This window comes from Ochlerotatus camptorhynchus, unplaced genomic scaffold, assembly GCF_037179485.1.
Source record: "Ochlerotatus camptorhynchus isolate MF236.1 unplaced genomic scaffold, CSIRO-AGI_Acam_v1.1 ptg000244l, whole genome shotgun sequence".
Lineage (NCBI taxonomy): Eukaryota > Metazoa > Arthropoda > Insecta > Diptera > Culicidae > Ochlerotatus > Ochlerotatus camptorhynchus.
Window position 1 is genome coordinate 806158 of NW_027040734.1, and position 20696 is coordinate 826853.

Sequence of the window (20696 nt, forward strand, 5' to 3'; positions counted from 1 at the left end):
TAAATTCAGTGGCCACCCTGTGTCTGTTATCTAAAATCTGACAAATATCACCAATGTATCTCCTTAGCGCATTATTCAAGCACCAGTATCAGCTAAATGCCGCCAAAGCCAATCTAATCCACCCTTTAGGTTACTCTTTTAGCTTTTTTATGCACTAATTACACATGAATAGCACTGCTTAACACCTCACTCACTCAAGCTCACACCGCACCCTTCCCCAACGGACGTGTGAAAACTCAAACATAAAAGATCCCATTGTCCACCGCTCACTCGCTCACCAAGTTTATAAATGTGCTCATCTCTATCCGTTTTGTTTCTTTCTTTTTCTCTTCTCTTGTTTCTTTCTCGGTTGCAGATATTTTCCTTTCATTAACCAATAAGAAAAATACTACTAGCATCAAGCAAAGCAAGCAAAAGAAAAGCAAGAAAAGCAAACGCTCCTCGCAGACCATGAGTACAGGTCCCGCACAAGTCGCCGTCGTGTTACCGAACAATAACAACAACAACAACAGCATCATCATCGGCACAGCACCATCCGCCCCCATCGGTTGCAGCAGCAGCATCGGCATTGCTTCAGTAGCTGCACAACCACCATCATCTTCACCCTCACCGAGCACTTCCACATCCTGCCATCCCTGTCCGCCGCCACCGTCGTCGTCATCGCCCTCCTCGCCATCATTGGCGATTAGCCATAGTAATAGTAACAACAACAACAACAGTTGTAGTATGGCAACCGTAGCGGCGGCGACTGGTGTGACGACAGTGCCCGCGGCAGCGATAGTCAGTTCCGTGGCGTCACCAGCGTCGTCGTCATCCGCGTCCGCGTCTTGTACGAATGCACAGAAAGAGCTTTCTTCGGTGGATCTAAGCCAAGCAGCAGCAGCGGCGGCGGCGGCGTCAGTAGCGGTGGATTCACTCAATCGACAGACCAGCCTCGGCGGCAGACAACGGGTATGTGTTTCGTTTGTTAGTGTGTGTGTTTTTAAGCTTTCAGCAAACCTTACTTTGATGAGCACTCTTAGCAACCGGGACTTCAAAGCGTTATTTAACCTTGGAAGCGTTTATTCAAACACCAAATACATATTCAATTCCATTGAATTGGTGGAAAAAGCCCGTTTCAGGGGAAAACTCGGTTTCCGAAAAGAAAACATCTGTTCATGGGAAACGTGACAACCACTTACGACTCTCTCGACGACGGTTACCTTCATACAGACCGTGCAATCATCATCGTGTCGGGTCGCCTTCAGTCTGTCCATTAGCTACGGTTGTCAATCACGATTGCCTTGTCTTGAAGCTGTCTCCTTGTTCGGCAGAAATTACACCTGATCTCACTCACTCCTCTCCACATGAATAGTTAATTCATCGAAACCGTTTACCTTTTCGGTTCTTATTTGTGCTTCCCATTACGAAGGACGGACGACATATGTAGGGTTGTTGGTCTCATTCTCGTCCTATTCAGCACAACCCGCACTTTAGCTCTCTTTTTTGAACGGGTTTGAACAAAACATGGAATTTTTATATCGAAGATGACTTCTAAATTTGTTCACCTTTTCGATCTATTGGATTTGATAAAGAGAAAAAGTGGATTCGCTAGGAGCGCTTCTTTTGTTGTGAGGACAATGAGTGTAAATATTCATACAATGCACTTTAATGTGCTTTGTGTTGTAGCTTATGAGCTAAGGGATCGCAACAAATGTATTATTGAATTGTGCACGGTGAAGTCATTGCTATTATTGTCGTTTTCTGCTCGATAGAACGGAAATGAGCGATTACGACAAAGTAGCGCTCTACCCTACTTGAATATTTTTGGGCATCAGGGAAGGTGCCAGGGGGTGACAAAGTGTGCCGCATGAATAGAGAGCTGTGTTATCCAGTCAAGTACATTTTCTATTGAAAGACACCTTCTCATGGTTCACAGTGGAGATACCTATTCTGAGGATGCCTCTCACAACTCATGATAACGACCATGCGTTTCCTAGAATGCTATGTCTGCCCATAAATGAATGTCCATATTAAAGACAATTGACACCGTCTTCAACCAGAGGTTGCACAGACTGAACACTTGACACTAGACAACGGACATACACACAACACCCAGTAGACCAGTAGGGAAATTTCCGGGATGCGAAAAGTTGCACCGACTGGAGCGGGAATCGAACCCTCACTTCGTGGTACTCCCAACGAACGACGGGTGACGCCGAAATGCTACGAAAACCTACCTACTTGATACTGTTTTGGGCGATTTAACATAGGGGGCGCATTAGTCGTTTTTTTTTTTTCATTTGTAGGCAATATTGCATGCCATCATGGTGCTTCACCCTCTGCTTTTGCTATAAAAGATACCGGTTCGATTTTGTCTTGGTTTAGAACCAACAACGGCGGCACCAGCACTGTCAAGCAACACCGCCATTTATGATCAATAAATTCCAACAGCAAGTGCGTGACAAAAAGTGGTTCATTGGCATGTGCAGCACAGCGAACACAATGTGGGGGAAATCCCACTATAACTTTTCCCAAGTTATGTCGGGTGGAAAGAACAAGTTTAAAAGTTATAATTTTGAAAATACTACTAATTTATAGTCGAAGGCTTAGGCACCGTGATTTACAGAAAGTCGAAACAGAATCTCTGCAACCGCTTTCTAAGGAACTGTGGTTAATTGAAAAGTTCCAGTTGGTACAAAGTAGCAGTCCCTTTCCCGCGACACAGACACACAGCACACGATTGTCACTGCCATAAACTACGTTAAGCTCCTAATGCAACTATGCCGCACAAATTTGAACAAGCCAGACTCACGGCGCCCTGAACTATGCCCTTTCGCTGAAAATGCCATTGAATCGAAACGCCCTTGAAAAAAGGTTCCGAAGGTGAATCCTAATGTAACCTAACTACCATACACAATGTCAAAGGATAATAATCGCTGCACGGTTGAGAGAGCTGAGAAAGAATCCATTAGCTGTTGGTTGTCCTAAGTGAATCATGGTTCATGCTGAAAGGTAGACTGATCGATGAGAGATAACAATGGCACTAGCAGTAACAATACATTCCACATCATAGTTTGCCAGCATGACCAATTTCTTCGAACAGGTGTACCTCGGATGTACGGTATTGAACTATTAGAAGCATGTATGGTTCTCAGTAGGAAGGCGGTGTAGCAGGGTGACAGAAGGATGCGTGGTTGTTGATGATTAATTATTCAAATGGAAGTGAAAATCACTCGAAAGGGGGGCAGAACCTGATTCGTAACAATACGCGGTAGTATTTCTTCCTCTAAGGAACTAAGGCCCATCGAAAAAAATACTGAGCTATTATGAAGCAGGCACTACGGAAGCATCCCAAGGAGGTCAAATGTGAGGAAGACATGAAGAAAAAGTGGGTTTCCGTACATAAGAAGGTGCAGCCAGATGGAATGTTTAAAATCACCGACACTTGAAAATTGACAAAAATCTTAGAACACTAACTTTTGGTAATTTTTTTGAATATTTAGTTAGTAAGCTTTTTGGATATTTTTTCACAGAAAATGATTTAAAATGTCTCAAAAAATTTACCTAAACTGTTTGTACTTTAGCTATTTGTTTGAAGTACTCCTGCCGGAAGTTAACGATTTACATAGTTAAAAATGCTAATTTCAAATAATTAGTGGTAATTTGTATACGATGTATGAGGAGATGAAAGTATATAATCGATAGTTCCGTTTGTAGAAACGTCTGGTTCGGTCCGAGGTACAACTGATAATAATATTTATTCTCATGCTTTAAGGTTGTTACAAAATCAATGGTTGCTTAGATCCTACATTCCCTCCTTACGTTTAATATTTTAAAAATTTAATATATTCAAAGTTTGTAATCTGCTAAGTATTTAGGTACATGTTTCGAGCGCTTGCTGGTAGCTCGGCTAGTCTCAAAAGGGCGTTTCGACCATCGCATCGTGAGACTATCTGAGGTTCCGTAGTAGTTTGGCTGGTAGAGGGTTGTTCCGTTGGATTCGTAGTACGTTCAGCAGCAGTTGGAATGGCTGGTCCCATGTCATCTTCTTCTTGTGTGCCCTCAGAGGTTTTATGATTATCTGCGTCATTCTCCTGTTTCATCATGGGATTCGCATTTAGGATTCGTTTGGTGTGGTTCACGTGTCGATTGGAGATCACACTGCTTTTAATGTTCTTCAAGTGGAGCCGTGATCCGTCGCGTTGTATCACAAGATGAGGTTCGGGGCAAGGTTGCAAAGACTCATTTCAGCTAAAACAATGTTTTTCTAAATTATGAAATAATTAGATGCCATGATCAAATTTTGAATTGGTAGGATACAAGAAGAGGTTGCAAAGAATGTGTTTGACATATTAAACCTGTTTATTTCACTTCATGAGAGTCACAATCAGCGATTTTTTCACAAACTCACTCACTCACTCACTCACTCACTCACTCACTCAGCGATCAGCAAATCGCTGATTGAGACTCATAGAAAGCAAAATTTACTGGTTTTATGTTTCCAACGCATACTTTGTAACCTCTTCTTGTAAGTTACAAGTAAAACATGCCATCATACCATCTTTTGGTTTTATTATTCCGAAAAACATTATTTTAGCTGAAATGAGTCTTTGCAATCTTGGTTCTGGGTTGAAAGTGGTTGTTAGCTTATTTTTCTTGACAAAATTTTTCACAATCACATAATCTCCAACATCGATATTGCATTGCTTAGCTCTCCTTTTTGAATCCGCATACATTCTTCCTTTTTCTTTCGCCTTCCTATCGTTTTCTCTTGCTTCAGTTTCATTGACTGGTCTTGAGTTTCCTGGTATTTTATCCCGAATGTTCCACCCAAACATCAATTCCGACGGTGAAAACTTTGTTATGCTGTGAGGTGTTGCTCGGTAAGAGTGAAGAAAATCTTGTAGATCATACCGCCAATTACGTCCCATAGTACAGCTTATTTTCAAGGTCTTCAATAAAGTTCTGTTTTGCCTCTCGACCAATCCATTTTGAAAAGCTGCATAAGGAACTGTATGCTTGATTGAGATTGCATTTGTCTGACAAAAATTCAAGAATTCTGCTGAAGAAAATGGCTGACCATTATGGCAAACAACTTCAATAGGATAGCCGAATCTTGCAAAATTTCCCTCATTTTAGTGACTGTTACTTTTGCTGTCATTGAAGTAAGTATAGCAACTTCAACCCGGTAGTAGTCTGTCGCTACAAGCAAATGGTAACCGCCAGGAATTTCCATGAAATCCACCGCTATTTTCTTCCACGGTCCGTTAGGCATCTCGGTTCTTGTTATAGGAAGTGTATCAGGTTCTGATACAAGCGTACATCCTGTGCAAGATTGGACGAATTTCTCTATCATAGAGTCCATCCTAGTCCACCATACTTTAGATCGTAGTCGACGTTTCATTGCTGCAATTCCAAGGTGAGGTTCGTGTGCAAGCTTCAAAATTTGGGTTTGTAGGATTCGAGGAATTACAATTCTTTGATCTTTCATCAATAAATGTCCATCACTGGTGAAGCATCCCGACATCTTTGCATAACGCATTAATGTTCTAGGCCAACGTCGAGAAGGGTACGGTAACCATTTAATCAGTTCTTGCAGTTCTTCATCTAAGTTTGTGGCAGTTACAATTTCCTGAAGGGTTATTGCCAACGGGCAAGCATCACTAGCTATCATTCGTACGATTCTTTCTGATTCTTCATCAAAGCTAGTTCCATTGTCTGGTACAGATTGGCAGAGTCGTGACAGCGGGTCAGCGATGTTATTCTTTCCTGGACGGTACATTACTTTGAAATCGTAGGACATCAGGCGCAACTTCCATCGTTCAATCCTTGGTGACGACTTCAGACGATCTCCAAAAATCACGACTAACGGCTTATGGTCCGTAACCAGATGGAAAAACTTCCCGTAAAGATAATAGTGAAACTTTTCACAAGCCCATACTAATGCTAAAGCTTCTCGCTCAGTCTGCGCATACTTCTGTTCTGTCGGAGTGAGAGTTTTAGACGCATAACAGATCACACGATTGCGATTATCTTAGAAATTGAAATTCCTTGTGTAGAAATGTGATAACCCAAGAAGTCTATTTCCCTAGCGCCTGTGATAACTTTGTCAGCATTCAGTAGTATCTTGTACTGCTTCAATCTGTTATACACCATCAAAGTTCTTTCACGAAGCTCAGATTCGTTTCTAGCGGGGATCAGAATGTCATCGATGAAAATAATAAGCCGTGGAAGATCAGCAAAAATCGTCTCCATAACTTTTTGAAACAACTCAGGAGCAGCAGAAAGTCCAAACATGAGCCTTTTATAACGGAATAAACCAAGGGGGGAAATGAAGGTGGTGATGTATCGAAAATCTTCTCGAAGAAGAACTTGATGGAAAGCTTGTCGAATGTCAAGTTTAGTGAAAATTTGATTTCCTCCGATTTTCTTCGTTATTTACTCGAGTGTTCGAAGGGGATGGACTTCTCTAACTATTGCTTTGTTAGCCTCCCGGAGATCTACAATAAGTCTGACCTCATCGAAGCTTTTACGCTTTACTAACATTGGAGAGACCCATTCAGAAGCTTCATTGACACGTTCAATGATGTCCTGCTTCTCTAGCTCCCGAAGTTTTTTCAAGGTCAGTTCTTCAAGAGGAAATGGTATGCGACGAAGGCTTTGGCGGACTGGAGTTACAGTTTTATCGATTTTGATATTAGCAACAATACCATCCATATGTGGGAACATCTGAGTTGCGCTCGGTTCCATCTACAGATACTTCTCGTACGAATCGCTTTTGTTTACGGGAAGCTCCGAAACGATTGTACTGGGACGGTTGTCCGTTGGTCTTCTTCCTTTTTAGAAAACAGCAGCGGGAAAAGTGTCCCACTTGACCACAACTTCTGCATTCGAGTGATTTGGCTGGACACGATGGATCTTTCGAATCATGTCTGCCATTGCATCGGAAACATCTGAACCGCCTTGGTCCTCCGAGTTTGGAGCGTACCTTCAAAATTGACTCTTCATTGGCCTCCGTTTCGACAGCGCTGACTTTTTGTAAGTTTCCGTTCCGATTGTCCAAATCGCTCATCTGTATTTGAACAGACTCGTGGGTACGACCGATCGCTACGATCTCCTTGAAGTTAAAGTCTTTTTCCAGGCACTTCCTCTTCAGACTCACATCCGTTGTAGTTGTAATAATTTGGTCAGCTACCATGCTTTCCAGCTGATCTCCAAAATCACAGTAGGCTGCCTGCTTTTTCAGTCTGATGACAAAAGTGTCAAACTTTTCACCTACAGCTGGTTTCATCTCGCGGAACTTCTGACGTTCGAACGTTTTCGAGAGTCTCGGTACAAAGTAATCGTCCAACATTGACATGGCAATGTGGTACCGGTTCTCCATAGCGTGTGATTCGTCAACATGAACTTGCTTGACCACTTTCCGGATGTCTGGTCCACCGAACATCATCAGGGATTTGAATTTTTCCTCCTGATTGTCAACGTCCTTCCATGCTAGGTATGCTTCAAAATGTTCACGCCACTTCTCCCAGCGGGCAGACACTGGTCCGTCGGCATCTTCGGCAAACGGAGGGATCAACTGGTTTACCTAGAAAACACGCATTTTAAGGTACTTTACGAGCTACACTACGTCTGTGACGTATTTTTATCAAAATTCATGTGATCTGCGTACTACACAAAACTCAGGTTCCGCACTGAAATACATATACACAGTATCACTCTGCGTACTTCATCCCAAATGTTGGGTTCCGCATTTAACATTCTCTAAGTTCAGATTTACTGCGTACTACATCCTTAAACGTCGGATTCCGCTTAAAATATCTCATATTTTCCTGCGTACTTCATTCCAAACGAAAGGTTCCGCTTTCTTTCACATTAGGAATTTCTGCGTACTGCATCCCATGAAACATTGGGTTTCACATAATGATACTTTTTACATATTTCACTGCGTACTTCATCCCGTTGCTATGGGTTCCGCGTATTTTGTTTAGAATTTTCCAGAATCACCGGGTCTCACGTCATCAACAAAAATTGTTTTAGTGAGAATCATCCCTAAGCGATTAGGATTTTCATTCCGAAAAAAAATACCCTGAACTGCCTCTATTTCTTAGGATGTTAAATTCCGGGTTTACGGGAGAAATTGAAATTCAATTTTCTCAGGTAAAATCATCCCTAAGAATTTTCTATCCACGGAAATGATTTCAGGTTTGGTACATTAGAATTTTCCACTGCAAACTCTCTCGAAAATCTGCTTTATCACAAGTACTCACCATAGGCCAAGCCATCTCACGGGGGTCCGAGTAAAATTTTCTGGGGTGGAGTGTCCAAATCCGTGGGTAACTTTTATCGCTCGTCGCCAAAATGTAGAAACGTCTGGTTCGGTCCGAGGTACAACTGATAATAATATTTATTCTCATGCTTTAAGGTTGTTACAAAACCAATGGTTGCTTAGATCCTACACCGTTAGAGTACGGCAGTTTGAAAATTGTATTGGATCGCTGGAAGTATGAGTCAAGAGACAGTCAGGGTTATATACAATGATTCTAAATGCTGATATGGCACCACAGATAGAGTAAATCCAAATAAAGCACAGCATCTCGGTATTGTTTCAAGATGGCGACTTCTAATGTTCAGCAAAGTTGGTGTATGAGTCAAGAGCCAGCCAGGGTTGCTATGAATGTTTGAAATTCAGTAGATGACAACAATGCTCGAGTAAATATAATCAAAAAGGAAACTCAATATCACGGTATCGTTTCAAGGTAGCAACTACAAATGTTTACCAAAGTAAGAATATAAGTATCTCAGGAAAATATTGAATCACTTCGGGAAAGTACGGAATCACTTCGAAAATAATTGAAACGCTTCATAAAATTCCGCAATCACTTCGGAAAGTACTAAATCACTTCAGGAAAGTTTGGGGTCTCTTTGGAAAGTACTGAATTACTTCAGAATTGTTTTGAATTACCTCGATAAGTACTGAACAATTTAGGAAAAGTTTGGAATTACTTTAGAATTTACTGAATCACTTCAGAAAACTTTGGAATCACTTTGGAAAGTTCAGAATCATTACACACTAAGATTATTTTACCGAAATCTCAACAGCTGAACGTTCGGTGATTTTTCACAGTTTTCCTGTAATTTTTCAACGAACATCTGTGAAAAATCACAGACAATCAGTGAAAAATCACCGAACGTTCAGTTGTTGAGATTTCGGTAAAATTTCACAGATTTCGGTTAAATAATCTTAGTGTGTACATACAATTTTGGAATTAGTTCAGAAAGTACTGAATCAGTTCAAAAAAGTTTGGAAGCACTTAAGAAATTACTGAATCATTTCATATCATGTTGGAATTACAGGGTGTTCAATAAGTTCGAATACAACTTTTCATCGTTGTGTAGGTGCGCACCATGTGCAGTCTATGTATTGGTTTTGGTGTCAGCTTTAGTCTCATATATAGGCTAGCCGACGCGCACGTTTCGACTTGCTGTAATTTTTTGTTTGTTTACCGCGCATGATGAAGGAGTACCACGACGTCGTATTCCGGCGGTTGAAATCCCACGGGGTGAAGCAAAATTTCATCTATACCACCATCCGTCGGTACCAGGAGACGGGTTGCGCCACGGACCGTGCGAGATCCGGGCGGCTGCCTTCTGCGAGGACGCCAGTAGCCATCAAGGTGGTGAGGAAGCCGGTTCGTCGAAAAATGAACCGCTTGATCGGAAGACCGCTGCTGACCTGGATGTGTCGATCGGGACTGCCCACACCATCATGACCTGGGATACAAACCGCACAAGAAACGTAAGGTTCACGGGGTAACGGAGCTACAACGAAGAAAAGGCTGGACAGAGCCAAACTGATACTTCTGCGGCACGCAGGTCAGGAGTTCGTGTTTTCTGATGAGAAACTCTTTGTCTTGCAATACCCGCAGAATGTCCAAAATGATCGGCTGTGGGCGCCGACGTTGGCCAGCATCCCTCCGTCGCAAATAAACATCCCGCGATTCCAGGGTGCCACGTCGGTGATGGTTTGGGGGGGGGGGGGGGGGGAGGTGGTTGTATCCAGGCGTGGGAAGCTCCCACTGGTGTTTATAGAGAAAGACCCAGGTTCTGGAGAAGGTTGTGGGACCTTTACGGGAAGGATCATTACGTCTTTCAACAGGACGGCGCACCGGCGACGGCCACACGGCGAATATCGTCCAAGCGTGGTGTCGGGAGTAATTGACTGATTTTCCCATAAGAATTGTAGCCTCCCAGCTCCCCGAGCCTTAATCCCCTGGACTTTTATGTATGGTCGTACATGCTGGCCAAGCAGAGTGAACATCAAGTGAGAACTATACACAGCAAAAAAATAAGTTTGATATCACGTCAAAGTGGATGCACTACAATCATGTCGAAAATATGGTGTAATATTACTTGCTAAAAAGGACAAAATTATCATTAATACAATGCATGAACTGACATTACGCTGCTTTTACTGCATTTGTTTATTTATGTGGTCATAAAAATTACATGAAATTTTCGACATGATTGTAGTGCATCCACTTTGATGTGATATCAAAATTATTTTTTTGCTGTGTAGACCAATTTAAGAAGCTCATTTCCAAGATCTGGGGACGAGATGCCGATGGACCAGCAGGTGCGTGCCGCGTGCGATTCTTTTGAGAAACGTCTCAAGCTCGTCATACAGTACAAAAGGGGGGGGGGGTGCTCCCAGCTAATATGTCGTAAAGATGTTTAATAAACATTGCTTCAATAAAAATCAACTCAGAAAAGAATATCTTCTTTTTTTCTTTGATCTGTTTTTCGTCGATTTTGTTTTTCGTACTGAGTATCAATGCTACCGACGCCAGGAAGGCAGCTCCTACACCTAGGTAGGGTCCCATCAACTCATAGACTGGGAACCAACGGCAACGGCTGAGATTTTATGCCTCAGAAAATAAAAGAATATCTTGTATTTTCATTTCTTTTAAACATATTTTTAAAGTGTATTCGAACTTGTTGAACACCCTGTAGTTTGGAAAGTACTGAATCAGTTCAAAAAATTTTGGAATCCTTTAAGAAATTACTGAAAAGCTCGGAATCTCTTCAGAAAGTACTGAATCATTTCAGAAATGTTCGGAATCACTGAACCACTTAAGAAAAGTTCAAAATCACTTTGGAAAGTACTGAATTAATTTATAAGTAAGTAAATCACTACTTTCCAAAGTGATTCTCAACATCTTTGAAATGGTTTAGTACTTTCCGAAGAGATTCCGATCTTTTCTGAAAAGATTCAGTACTTGGCTAAAGTGATTCAGTTCTTTGCAGAGTGATTCCGAATTTTTCCAAAGAGGTGCAGTGCTTTTCGAAATTATTCCGAACTTTTCTGAAGTGATTCAGTACTTCTGAAGTAAATTTAAAGTTTTATGGAGAGATTCACTACTTTCCGTAGTGATTTCGAATCTTACTGGAGTGAATCAATAATTTTCGAAAGGATTCCAAACAGAGAATCACTGGGAGAAATGCGGGATAATGTCGAGAATACCTTCGTTATGTCGGGACTCCAGAATCATATTTTTTTGGTCCTGACCTGAATGTAGCTTTTGAACACTGTTCCGTCTTGTTTTGTGCGGTATGCCGATATGGTGCTGCATCCCACACCAAAAGTGTATAAAGCGAGGAGAAAAGTTGTAAAAGTGCAAGTTGGTGTCTTCGGACTCATCTCATTTTTAAAGAGCATAAGCGCTGGGCGATTTTGAGGCAAGAATTGATCTTAGTGAATCAATTTTTTTTTTTTTTGAAAATAATCGATTCACCGATTTAATCAATCATATTGCATCGATCTTTTTGAATCGATCTTTTGACTCGATTCATTTTTCAAAATATCACATGTTTCAAATATAACGGATCATATGAAAGTTGGTGCAAATTAACGCCAAGTTCAGTCTTAAGTTGATATTACGTTACATAAGTTATCTTGTTATGACATTTCACTTATAATAGTCATTTAGTGTGATGATTGATATCATTTAGAAATAAATTGTGTAGTGAGTACGCAGTAAAAGTTGTGAGTGTAACATACATACATGATGAGAATATAGTAAATGACTATTTTGATTTCATTTGACATGTGGAAGTTTTTGCTCAGGATACTTGATTAGGTGAGTGATTTAACAGGTTATAATATTCGTTTTATTGGTATTAAATGACCGATTTAAAAACGAAAGATTAACATATGAAACAAAACGATATATGGTCGGAGTGTAAAAGCAGCTAAGTACGGAAAGTACTTAATTCAGATATCCCAAAACTCATCCGAGAGGGATCCCAAGAAAGCTAATTGAGCCATGCGTTTTGCATTGAGCCGATATGCATTCTGTGTGGTTTCACCAGTTTTAGAGAATAGCCTCTCTAACGGAACACTTGTTACCATTCTTGATCAATAGTCTCGAGCAATAGGTTATACATGGGGATATTCACTACGGATTTTCTCACATGCTTGAAAAGGATCGGCAGAACGTGGGAAAACATGCTGATGCCAGAAATTCTGCCGAGATGCCCCCATGGCGATCCAGTACTGATATAGCAGAGGACTGATCCCAAGTAACCAAAATTCCGCATTCAACGATAAAACTCACTTCCAAGTTCCATAAAGTTCCGACAGAACCTTCAAGTTCAAATAAAGTTGTGACAGAACTTTCAAGTTCCATAAAGTTCAAATAAAGTTCCGACAGAACTTTCTACCCAAGCAACCAAAAGTTCCGCATTCAACGATAAAAACCAACTTTCAAGTTTCATAAAGTGCATATACAGTTCTAACACAACATTCTGGCTACTTTAGAAAACTATAGAAAGCGCACGAGGAACTTCAGGCTCCAAAAAGTTAAAATGCGTACTCCTAGCAACTTGAAGTTAAAAAAAAATCCAAAAAGCATCCCTAAGCATTTCTAAGGAACTTCACGCAAGGCTGAAAAGATGGCCACAACAAAGTTCCGAACAAGTTCCCACGGAACTTCTTAGCAACTTTAAAGTATCACAAAAGTTCACTGCGGAACTTCTTAGGAACTTGAAAGTTTCTTAAAAGGTCCGTCATAGCCCGCATGAAGCAATCCACACAAGACTTTATTAGTAACAAAATTTAATGTACGTTAATATGAAATAATCAGTGACTCAAATAAATCATAATTCTTAAATTTATGCAGTGCATCAATATTCTATCCAAACATAAAAGAAATTAAAGAGCAATTTCCTGGATTCGAACCCGTGTATTCGGTATGCGATCTACGAACGCTAACCACTGTGCAACAAGTGTGTTGGAAAACCATGGGGGCAAACACCAATTTAAAGTTCATCAAGGTGTTGTGTTTCGTATTCACAGGGCTGGTAGCGTGTCTCTTTTTAGTGACTTGGTCACTTTTTTCAAGCCAGTCACTAAAAAGTCTCCTTTTCTAAGGCCAAGTCACTATTTTCAACTTTTTTAGCGTAAATTTATTTCAAGATTGATGCTTTGTGACGATTAATCGTCTTTCTCTGTCTACAGGGTGTCTACTCGATTTTCTAAATAAAATTACATGAGTTTTCCTGTTTTTTTTCCAGAACTTTAACGGATAAGGTTCAGGCTTGTAATAAGACAGCTTTTTTTAAATGCGTTAAAAATATGTTTTTTTTTTTTTTGATAGATCAAAAATAATACCAATTAACCTAAACGTTTTTAAGACATGTTAGTTTTATAGAAACAGCTTTACAATGAAATGCATTGAATGTTGGAGTTTAACGCTTTCTTAATTTCTCACTTTCAAAAAGTTAAAATAACTTACTTAATTTGAGTAGGTCCAAGATCTAAACATATTCAATGTATTGAAGTTTCGTATTCCATGTACAACTTCAAGATATTAAAAATTCTCAAAGTGGCAGAGTTATGGAAAAAAGAAGAAGATTTATTTCGTGTTCGTAATAAACTTTATGTATGATTAGAGATCTTTATTGCAGTCCCATTAATTTCACAACAATTGTAGGAACTTTTGAGAAGTTCTGATGAATGAAAGGAAATGCTGATAATTTCAGTGAAGCTCCATAAATTGTGGGAACATAAGGGAAGTTAACACGCTGAAAATGTGGGGAAATTACTGGAAGCTTAAAAACCTCAAAGCTGTTCTTTTAGCATCCAAAAATTTTCAGGAACGTTTATGAAGTTCCTAGAATGTCAGAGAACTTCACAAGTGTCAAGCGAACCTGAAAAATATAGAAAACTTGAGGGGTATTGAGCAAATTTTTAACAAGTTATAAGCACCTTAGAAAAGCTAGATCTAGAGATCTTTGGGGAATTTCAGACCTTAAGAGCAGTTAACGTAACTTTAGTCCAGACTTTTGGAGCAGTTTAAAGATGTTTAATCGTAAATATAGAAAAATTCAGGATAGTTCCATGATGTGCTGAAAAAAAAATCGAGAACCCTTAAGATGTTCCGAGAATTTCCGGGAAGTACAGAGACCTTCAGAAAATGTATGAGAACTTCACAGAAGTCCAGAGAATTTCAGGGAAATTTAAAGGTGTTTACGGGAATTCAATTTTTTGTCGATCAGAGCCGAGATCTTTAATAGAATTGAGAGCTTTAGGGGAGCATCGAGAACATCAAGAAAGATCAGATAATCAAAGGGCATTTCAAATAATTTTAAGGAAACTGTAAAACCCGTATCGAAGTTCCGAGAAACTCAGGGTATTTCCGGAAACTTCAGCAAAGCTCCGAGAGAATTTCTGGAACGTGATAAAAATTATATGAACATCCGGAAAACGTGAGAGTATTTTAAGGGTGAAGAATAGCTTAAAAAAATGCAAAACAACTAGCTAAGTTGATAAGAGAACATCAACAAAGTTCCATTAATTAAAGACATTCCAGAGAACTTCTAATAAATTTAGGTGTTTTTAGATAGTTTCATGATATTCAGCGAAGTTCCGAGTACTTCGAGGACGATCAGATAGCTTCAGAATAATCCCATTAACTTAAGAAAATTTGCAGCGACTTACAAGGAGTTCCATAGAATTCTATGATTGATCCAAAACCGTCAGAAGCGTCAGGGAATTAAGAATGTATATCAGAAATTTTCCGGATTATTAAACAAATTTAGAGAATTTCAGATAAACATAGACAAGTTAAGGGAAAATGAGGGAGCGTTTAAAATGGTTATAATACTTAAGGAAAATTGTCGAAACTTCAAGGCAAATCAATTAATTTCAGTAAAGTTGCGGGTTCTTAAAAAATACTGATAAATTCAGGGCAGGCTAGAGAACTTTAAAGAAATTCAGTAATCGTTTAGGCAATTTTAATAACACCAGGACAGTCTAGGCTATTGAAGAAGTTTTAAATTAGTATCGTTATTTTAAGGGCTGTTCCATGAACTTCAGAAAAATCTTGAGAACTTCAGTGAAAATCATAGAACTATATTAATTATTTCGTTTTAATTCCATGAAAATTACGGGAGCACAAAAGTTCCAGAAATTTAGAAAAACTTCGAAAACTTCGAAGGATAGTGGTCTTCAGAAACATTTCGAGAACTTCTTAGAAATCTATAGAGTTTAAGAAGAGATCCGCAAACTTTTTTTATGAACATTACCAAAATTCGGGAGCATCCAAAAATTGGAAGAATCTCAGGGGGAGGTCAGTTCTATTAGTTTCAGAAAATTAGTGGGAAATTTAAAGCAAAAACCTTAGAGAAGTTTTGAAAATTTCAGAAAAAAAAATCAGAGAACCTCAGAGCAGTTCCGTTAACATGAGAGAAGTCACATAAATTTTAAAGAAGTTTAGAGAACTTCAAAGAATTGTTAAACCTTTAGAGGAGATCCATAATCGTGAAAAAAAATTGGGGAAACTTTAGGAATTCCTAAACAGTTTAGGGAAGTTTGAGAATTTGATGAGAAACATTGTGAGCATCAGGCTAGTTTCTCAAACTACAAAAGAACTTCAAGGCAGTTTCATTAACTTCAAGAAAAATTTGGGAATTTTCAAGTAGTTCTGAGGATCTCTGAATAGTCCATTCCATATTCAACGGAGATTTCCATTGAAATATTCATCAATTTTCTATGAAGCTATTCTTCTATTTTTTTTTGTTTTCCTCGAAAATTACCTTGAAGTTCTCCACAATATGAACCCTTTGAAAAGGTTCTCCGAATATTCATTGAATTCATTTCCGATTTCTTTTTGAATCTCACTCTTTCCCTTGGCATTCTACTTATATTGAAAATCTCCTAATAATTCATTGGCATTTCTCCTCACAAATTCCTTTGATTTCTTCTCATAATTAGTTTGGCAAACTCTCCTGACTTCATTTTCCGAATTCCTTTGAAGATATCCTGGAGTTATTCTCAGATTTCATTGCAATCCTCCTTTTAGTATTTTAATACAAATTCCAAGAACTTATGCTCTGTATTCGTTTTCTACCACAAACTTAATGAATACCCTTGGAATTTTCCTCTGAAGTTCACAGGAGTTGTGCTCCTCAGAAATTCCTAAGAGTTTTCATTAAAATTTACTTTTAATTCAATTCAGGGTTTCTTGAAATTCTACTCAAAACTATCTGGCTTCACATGAAATCTAAAATTGCTCAGAAGTACCTTGAAAGCAGATAGCATTTGATGTTTATTCTGAAAGATTTTTTTCCCCAGAACTCCCTTGGAATGAAGTCCTTAGAAATAATAATAATCAAATTCCACGAGCCTTTAAAACTGTGCATGAAATTTGACTCCAGATTCTTCAAATTTCTTGAAGTATTATAGCTTTTGTGTGCCATCATAACGACTACTTTTCTTCTCTTCTCTTTTTAGTCCCTATTTTAACAACTATAAGTCACTATTTGGTCACTTATTTCATCAACATGGTCACTAAAATCACTATTTTTGACAGCAGTGATCGCTACCAGCCCTGCATTGAAGTCAGTCAGCTGGCTCTGAAAACTCCAACAGTAGGCGGAACAACAGCTCACTTTAATATATTTCAGATGACGTAGCAGTTCATGCTGGGGCTGTCAAGGGCTGGGTTTAATTTTTCAAACAGCTTCAATACTACTACTGATGCTGATAAATCAAAACACGTTCATACTTGCCCTTAGAAATAACTTTCCTAAAGACCTGACTTTAGAATAAATTTTCATACAAGTGTGAACTAAATATAGAACTCGTGTAGAGGACAAAACCCTTTTTTCTAAAAGTTACGTTCAAGTTCCGCCAGAAGCTGCTTAGAATGCTCTTCAATTTTGGTACCGAAACTTTCAAGTTCTTATAACGACTTAAAAATGAGGCTGCTTAGAATTCTATAGACTACCTTCACCCGAGGTGTTTAAGCCACAAATAGCCTTTTATCAGAACTTTTTGTTACTTGGGATGAACCTGAAATATGTCATAAGAAGTGAATGTTTGTACATATGCAGATTAATAACTTTCTTTACCATTTCATCATGAATATCCTACAGGCCTCTGGTTGGTTTTGGTAGGGAGACAGATGTGTGCATATCATCGTATACTCTTTCGGTACTATAGATCTGCTCAGACACAATTTTAACTGCCCGAACGTGAGCTGAAGACTCCAGATACCGTATGCGTGATAATGTTTGCACCATTGAGCAATGTCATAATTAAAAAAAATTTCAAAAATTTCGTTTTCGAGTTTTTTTGTTGATGTTTCTCAGAGTCTTAAACTATGTTAATCATCGATCGAGTTACCACTTGCTGCAATTACGGCCTCCACACGCTTCCGGAATGCATGGCAGGTTCTAATAATGTAGTCTGGATCCATTTATCTCCAGGTACGGGTCAATGTTTGTCTGAGGCTTGCTGTACTCGGGTGGCGTTTAGAACAGGCCTTGGTCTTCATGACGCGCCATATTGAGTAATCCAGCGGATTAAGATCGGGGCTGGATGACGGCCACATATCCTTCGCCCAGAACGGAAGATGTTCCTGCAACCACTTCTGAGTGCGGTTCGAGGTGTGGCACGGAGCCCCATCTTGTTGATATACTTTGGCTTCGGACCGTACTGTTCTTTGATCCACGGAAGAACATACTTACTTAAAATCCCGATGTAGACCTCCGTTTTGACCTTGTCGCCTTCTGGAATAAACACCGGGTCCATTTTTTTGCCATCGGAAGCCACCAATCCAAACACCATAACGCTAGCAGGATGCTTGGTCAGATACACGTTCTTGTGCTCGTCGGCCACGTCTTTTACCGGAAGAGAACTAATATACCGGTCGGTTCTGGAATTTGATGCGGGATCGACGGTAAACATGCTCTCGTCGGTGAATTGGGTTACCGGATTTTTTCGCTTAAGGAAGTTCAAGATTTTCTTGCATCGTCCGACTCGTAGCTCCCGGATGCGGTTGGTAATCATGTGAGTTTTTTCCGTGCCCTCGATTTCGCCCCGCAATCTTCCTTTACGATCTTCCGTGGCGTAAAGTCACTGATCCCGTGTTCCTTTGCCATTTTCCTTATTGAACGCACTGGATTCACCCGAATCTTCCTTTTGATAGCAGCGATAACCCTCGGAACCCGAGCTGACCTCGGACGACCTGTGGCCACCTTCGCGGATAGTTGTCCTTTCTTTTCTCGGTCTAAAACCCTTTTGACGGTCCACCGGGACACTCCCACGGCGATTGAAATGTCTTTTTGCGATATTTGCGCGTGCAACGCTGCCACTTCGTCATGGTGCAACTGTCAAACTAAGTAAATCATTTTCTTTTATACACAGCCTACTACAGTATGAGCTATAGGTTACGTGCATGCAAAGAAAACCAAGGCATTGTATGCACAGGTGAAACGGGAACCTTAGTTGTACGATGGTGCAAACATTATCACGCATACGGTACAGTGTCTTGAAACGGGGATCAAGGAGCGTTGCAATAGCAAATGTATCCACCAGCTCAACGTCCATGTTCAAGGCAAGTGATGTGCAAAGGTGAAAACAAACAAAATCAGTATTAAATTACAAATGCAAATACACAGCAATTTTTTTTATCGTAACAAAAATCGAATGAAACGGATCGATCCAGTCGATTTTTGTCGTGTTTGAGATCGATTCAAAAAATCGATTAATCGAACCAAAAGAATCGATCTTTTGCGTTTCGATCCAAGATCGACCATTGCTAAATGCACACTATTTAATTTGCACAAATTTACGTACCATGGTCATAAACTGAACAAAATAAAAATCTATTAAAAATATGTAGTGAAATCTAGTTTTTTTTTTGCATTTGTTAACAGAAACTTGATACGCTGACTTCATTTTTCTATATTCAAATAATCTTCGTATTAATGCAACTAACGTACTAACCAAAGAACGGAAACATTTATGGACCCCCTTAAAATAATTTCTTCGTGATTTTTGTTAAATCTAAACGATATCACATAAATGTCTAATGCAATTCTAATACAGTCGACATAAATGTGATTTTCGTTTCCATTGACAGCAATAATGATACTAACTTTGCAACTTCAGCGGAAATGCAATGAAATTGCTGGAATTTTAAAAATAACATGTATTGGCCACCCCCTCCCAATAGTCTTGAGCCTACTAAAAAGTTAGGAAGTAAAATCAAGCAGATAAAATTTTACCGAAGGAGCTCTCTACCCTACTTATCGCCTGTTTTGTCTCGATAGCACAAAATTTGTTCCGGACGCAATACACCCACATTGTCCAACTCCCTACTACTATTCAATGCATACAGCCATGCAAGAAGATTCCTTTTGGGAAACAGAAAGGGAATATTCAAAATTGGTGGTTTGTTGTCACGTCACGATAAATAACTCATTTCAAAATGTGACAACGATTCCGTGCAGCACAGAGAGCCACCGAGATTGCAATCCCTGTGGCCATCATCACGAAACACGCCACACCATCATAGCAATAGCGTCCGATCCGACCACGAATTTCAAACGAAATAAAAGAACCATTCGCTTGCCTCATTTCAAGTCGTGCGTTGTTTGATAGCATTTTCCTTATTCCCCACTGATGCCTGCCTGTGGTGGTACGATATAAATTTTAATGCCAGGGAGCAATGAAAACAATCCGACTGTCTTCTTGGGTCCGGGGTGTCCTCAAATCGCGTGCCATACTCGTCCGTTCGTTCGTTCGTACGTGAGGAATTAATTGTGTTTAACTTTCGCTCGTTGCTTCCCGCAGCAAGATTGATTCAATATAAACATGGCTGAAAACAATTTCCAAGTGATTATACTTGCATCGGTGAGTTGCGTACGTAGCTTGTTGTCTGATTAGTGCCTTCTCGGAAAACAGCAAGTTTCCAACTCGAAACGTCACGAGCGATGAAATCGAGCGATGTGACGACGAATTTTCCATTACGCATAACTGCCAGGAGCTCGAAAAATGTAATGTCCCGCGAATTGGCTTTGCCTTTAACTTGAAAATGTTCCTCTTCATCTTAAATCTACGCGTCGGTGTGACAGACACTGGCTCATCAACCCATGCCCAGAGGGGTCGGTCGGATGATTTGTGTAGGATAATTTTCTCATTGTGATTGTTATCCTCGGCTTGACAAGTGATATTTTACTCAGCGCGCCCAACACCAGGAGGAAAACGGGGAAAAATCAACACAAGTGTTGCTTCGGGAGTACGTGATTTCCTGTAGATGTGTGGTGGTAGGTGAAGCAAAGCGTGGAGAATAATTACGTTGATTTAATTTTGATTAATCAACAGATTATCTACCTTATGGTGTTTACGCTATTAAGTGGTATGA

At 39.8% G+C, this 20696-nt stretch overlaps 1 protein-coding gene across 8 annotated transcripts in view; it reads left to right on the top strand.

Moving 5' to 3' along the window:
* The window catches only part of enc (encore), a 207595-nt gene that overhangs the window by 150091 nt on the left and 36808 nt on the right, over positions 1-20696 (top strand). For 7 of the 8 annotated variants that reach the window (XM_065226065.1, XM_065226066.1, XM_065226067.1 and 4 more), the window contains one exon: positions 356-951. The exons of the other annotated variant lie outside the window; for it this stretch is intronic. In XM_065226065.1, coding sequence (XP_065082137.1) covers positions 451-951 — 501 coding nt within the window. In that variant the 5' untranslated portion in view covers positions 356-450. The remainder of the gene's footprint in view (positions 1-355; positions 952-20696) is intronic. 8 annotated transcript variants of the gene reach the window in all.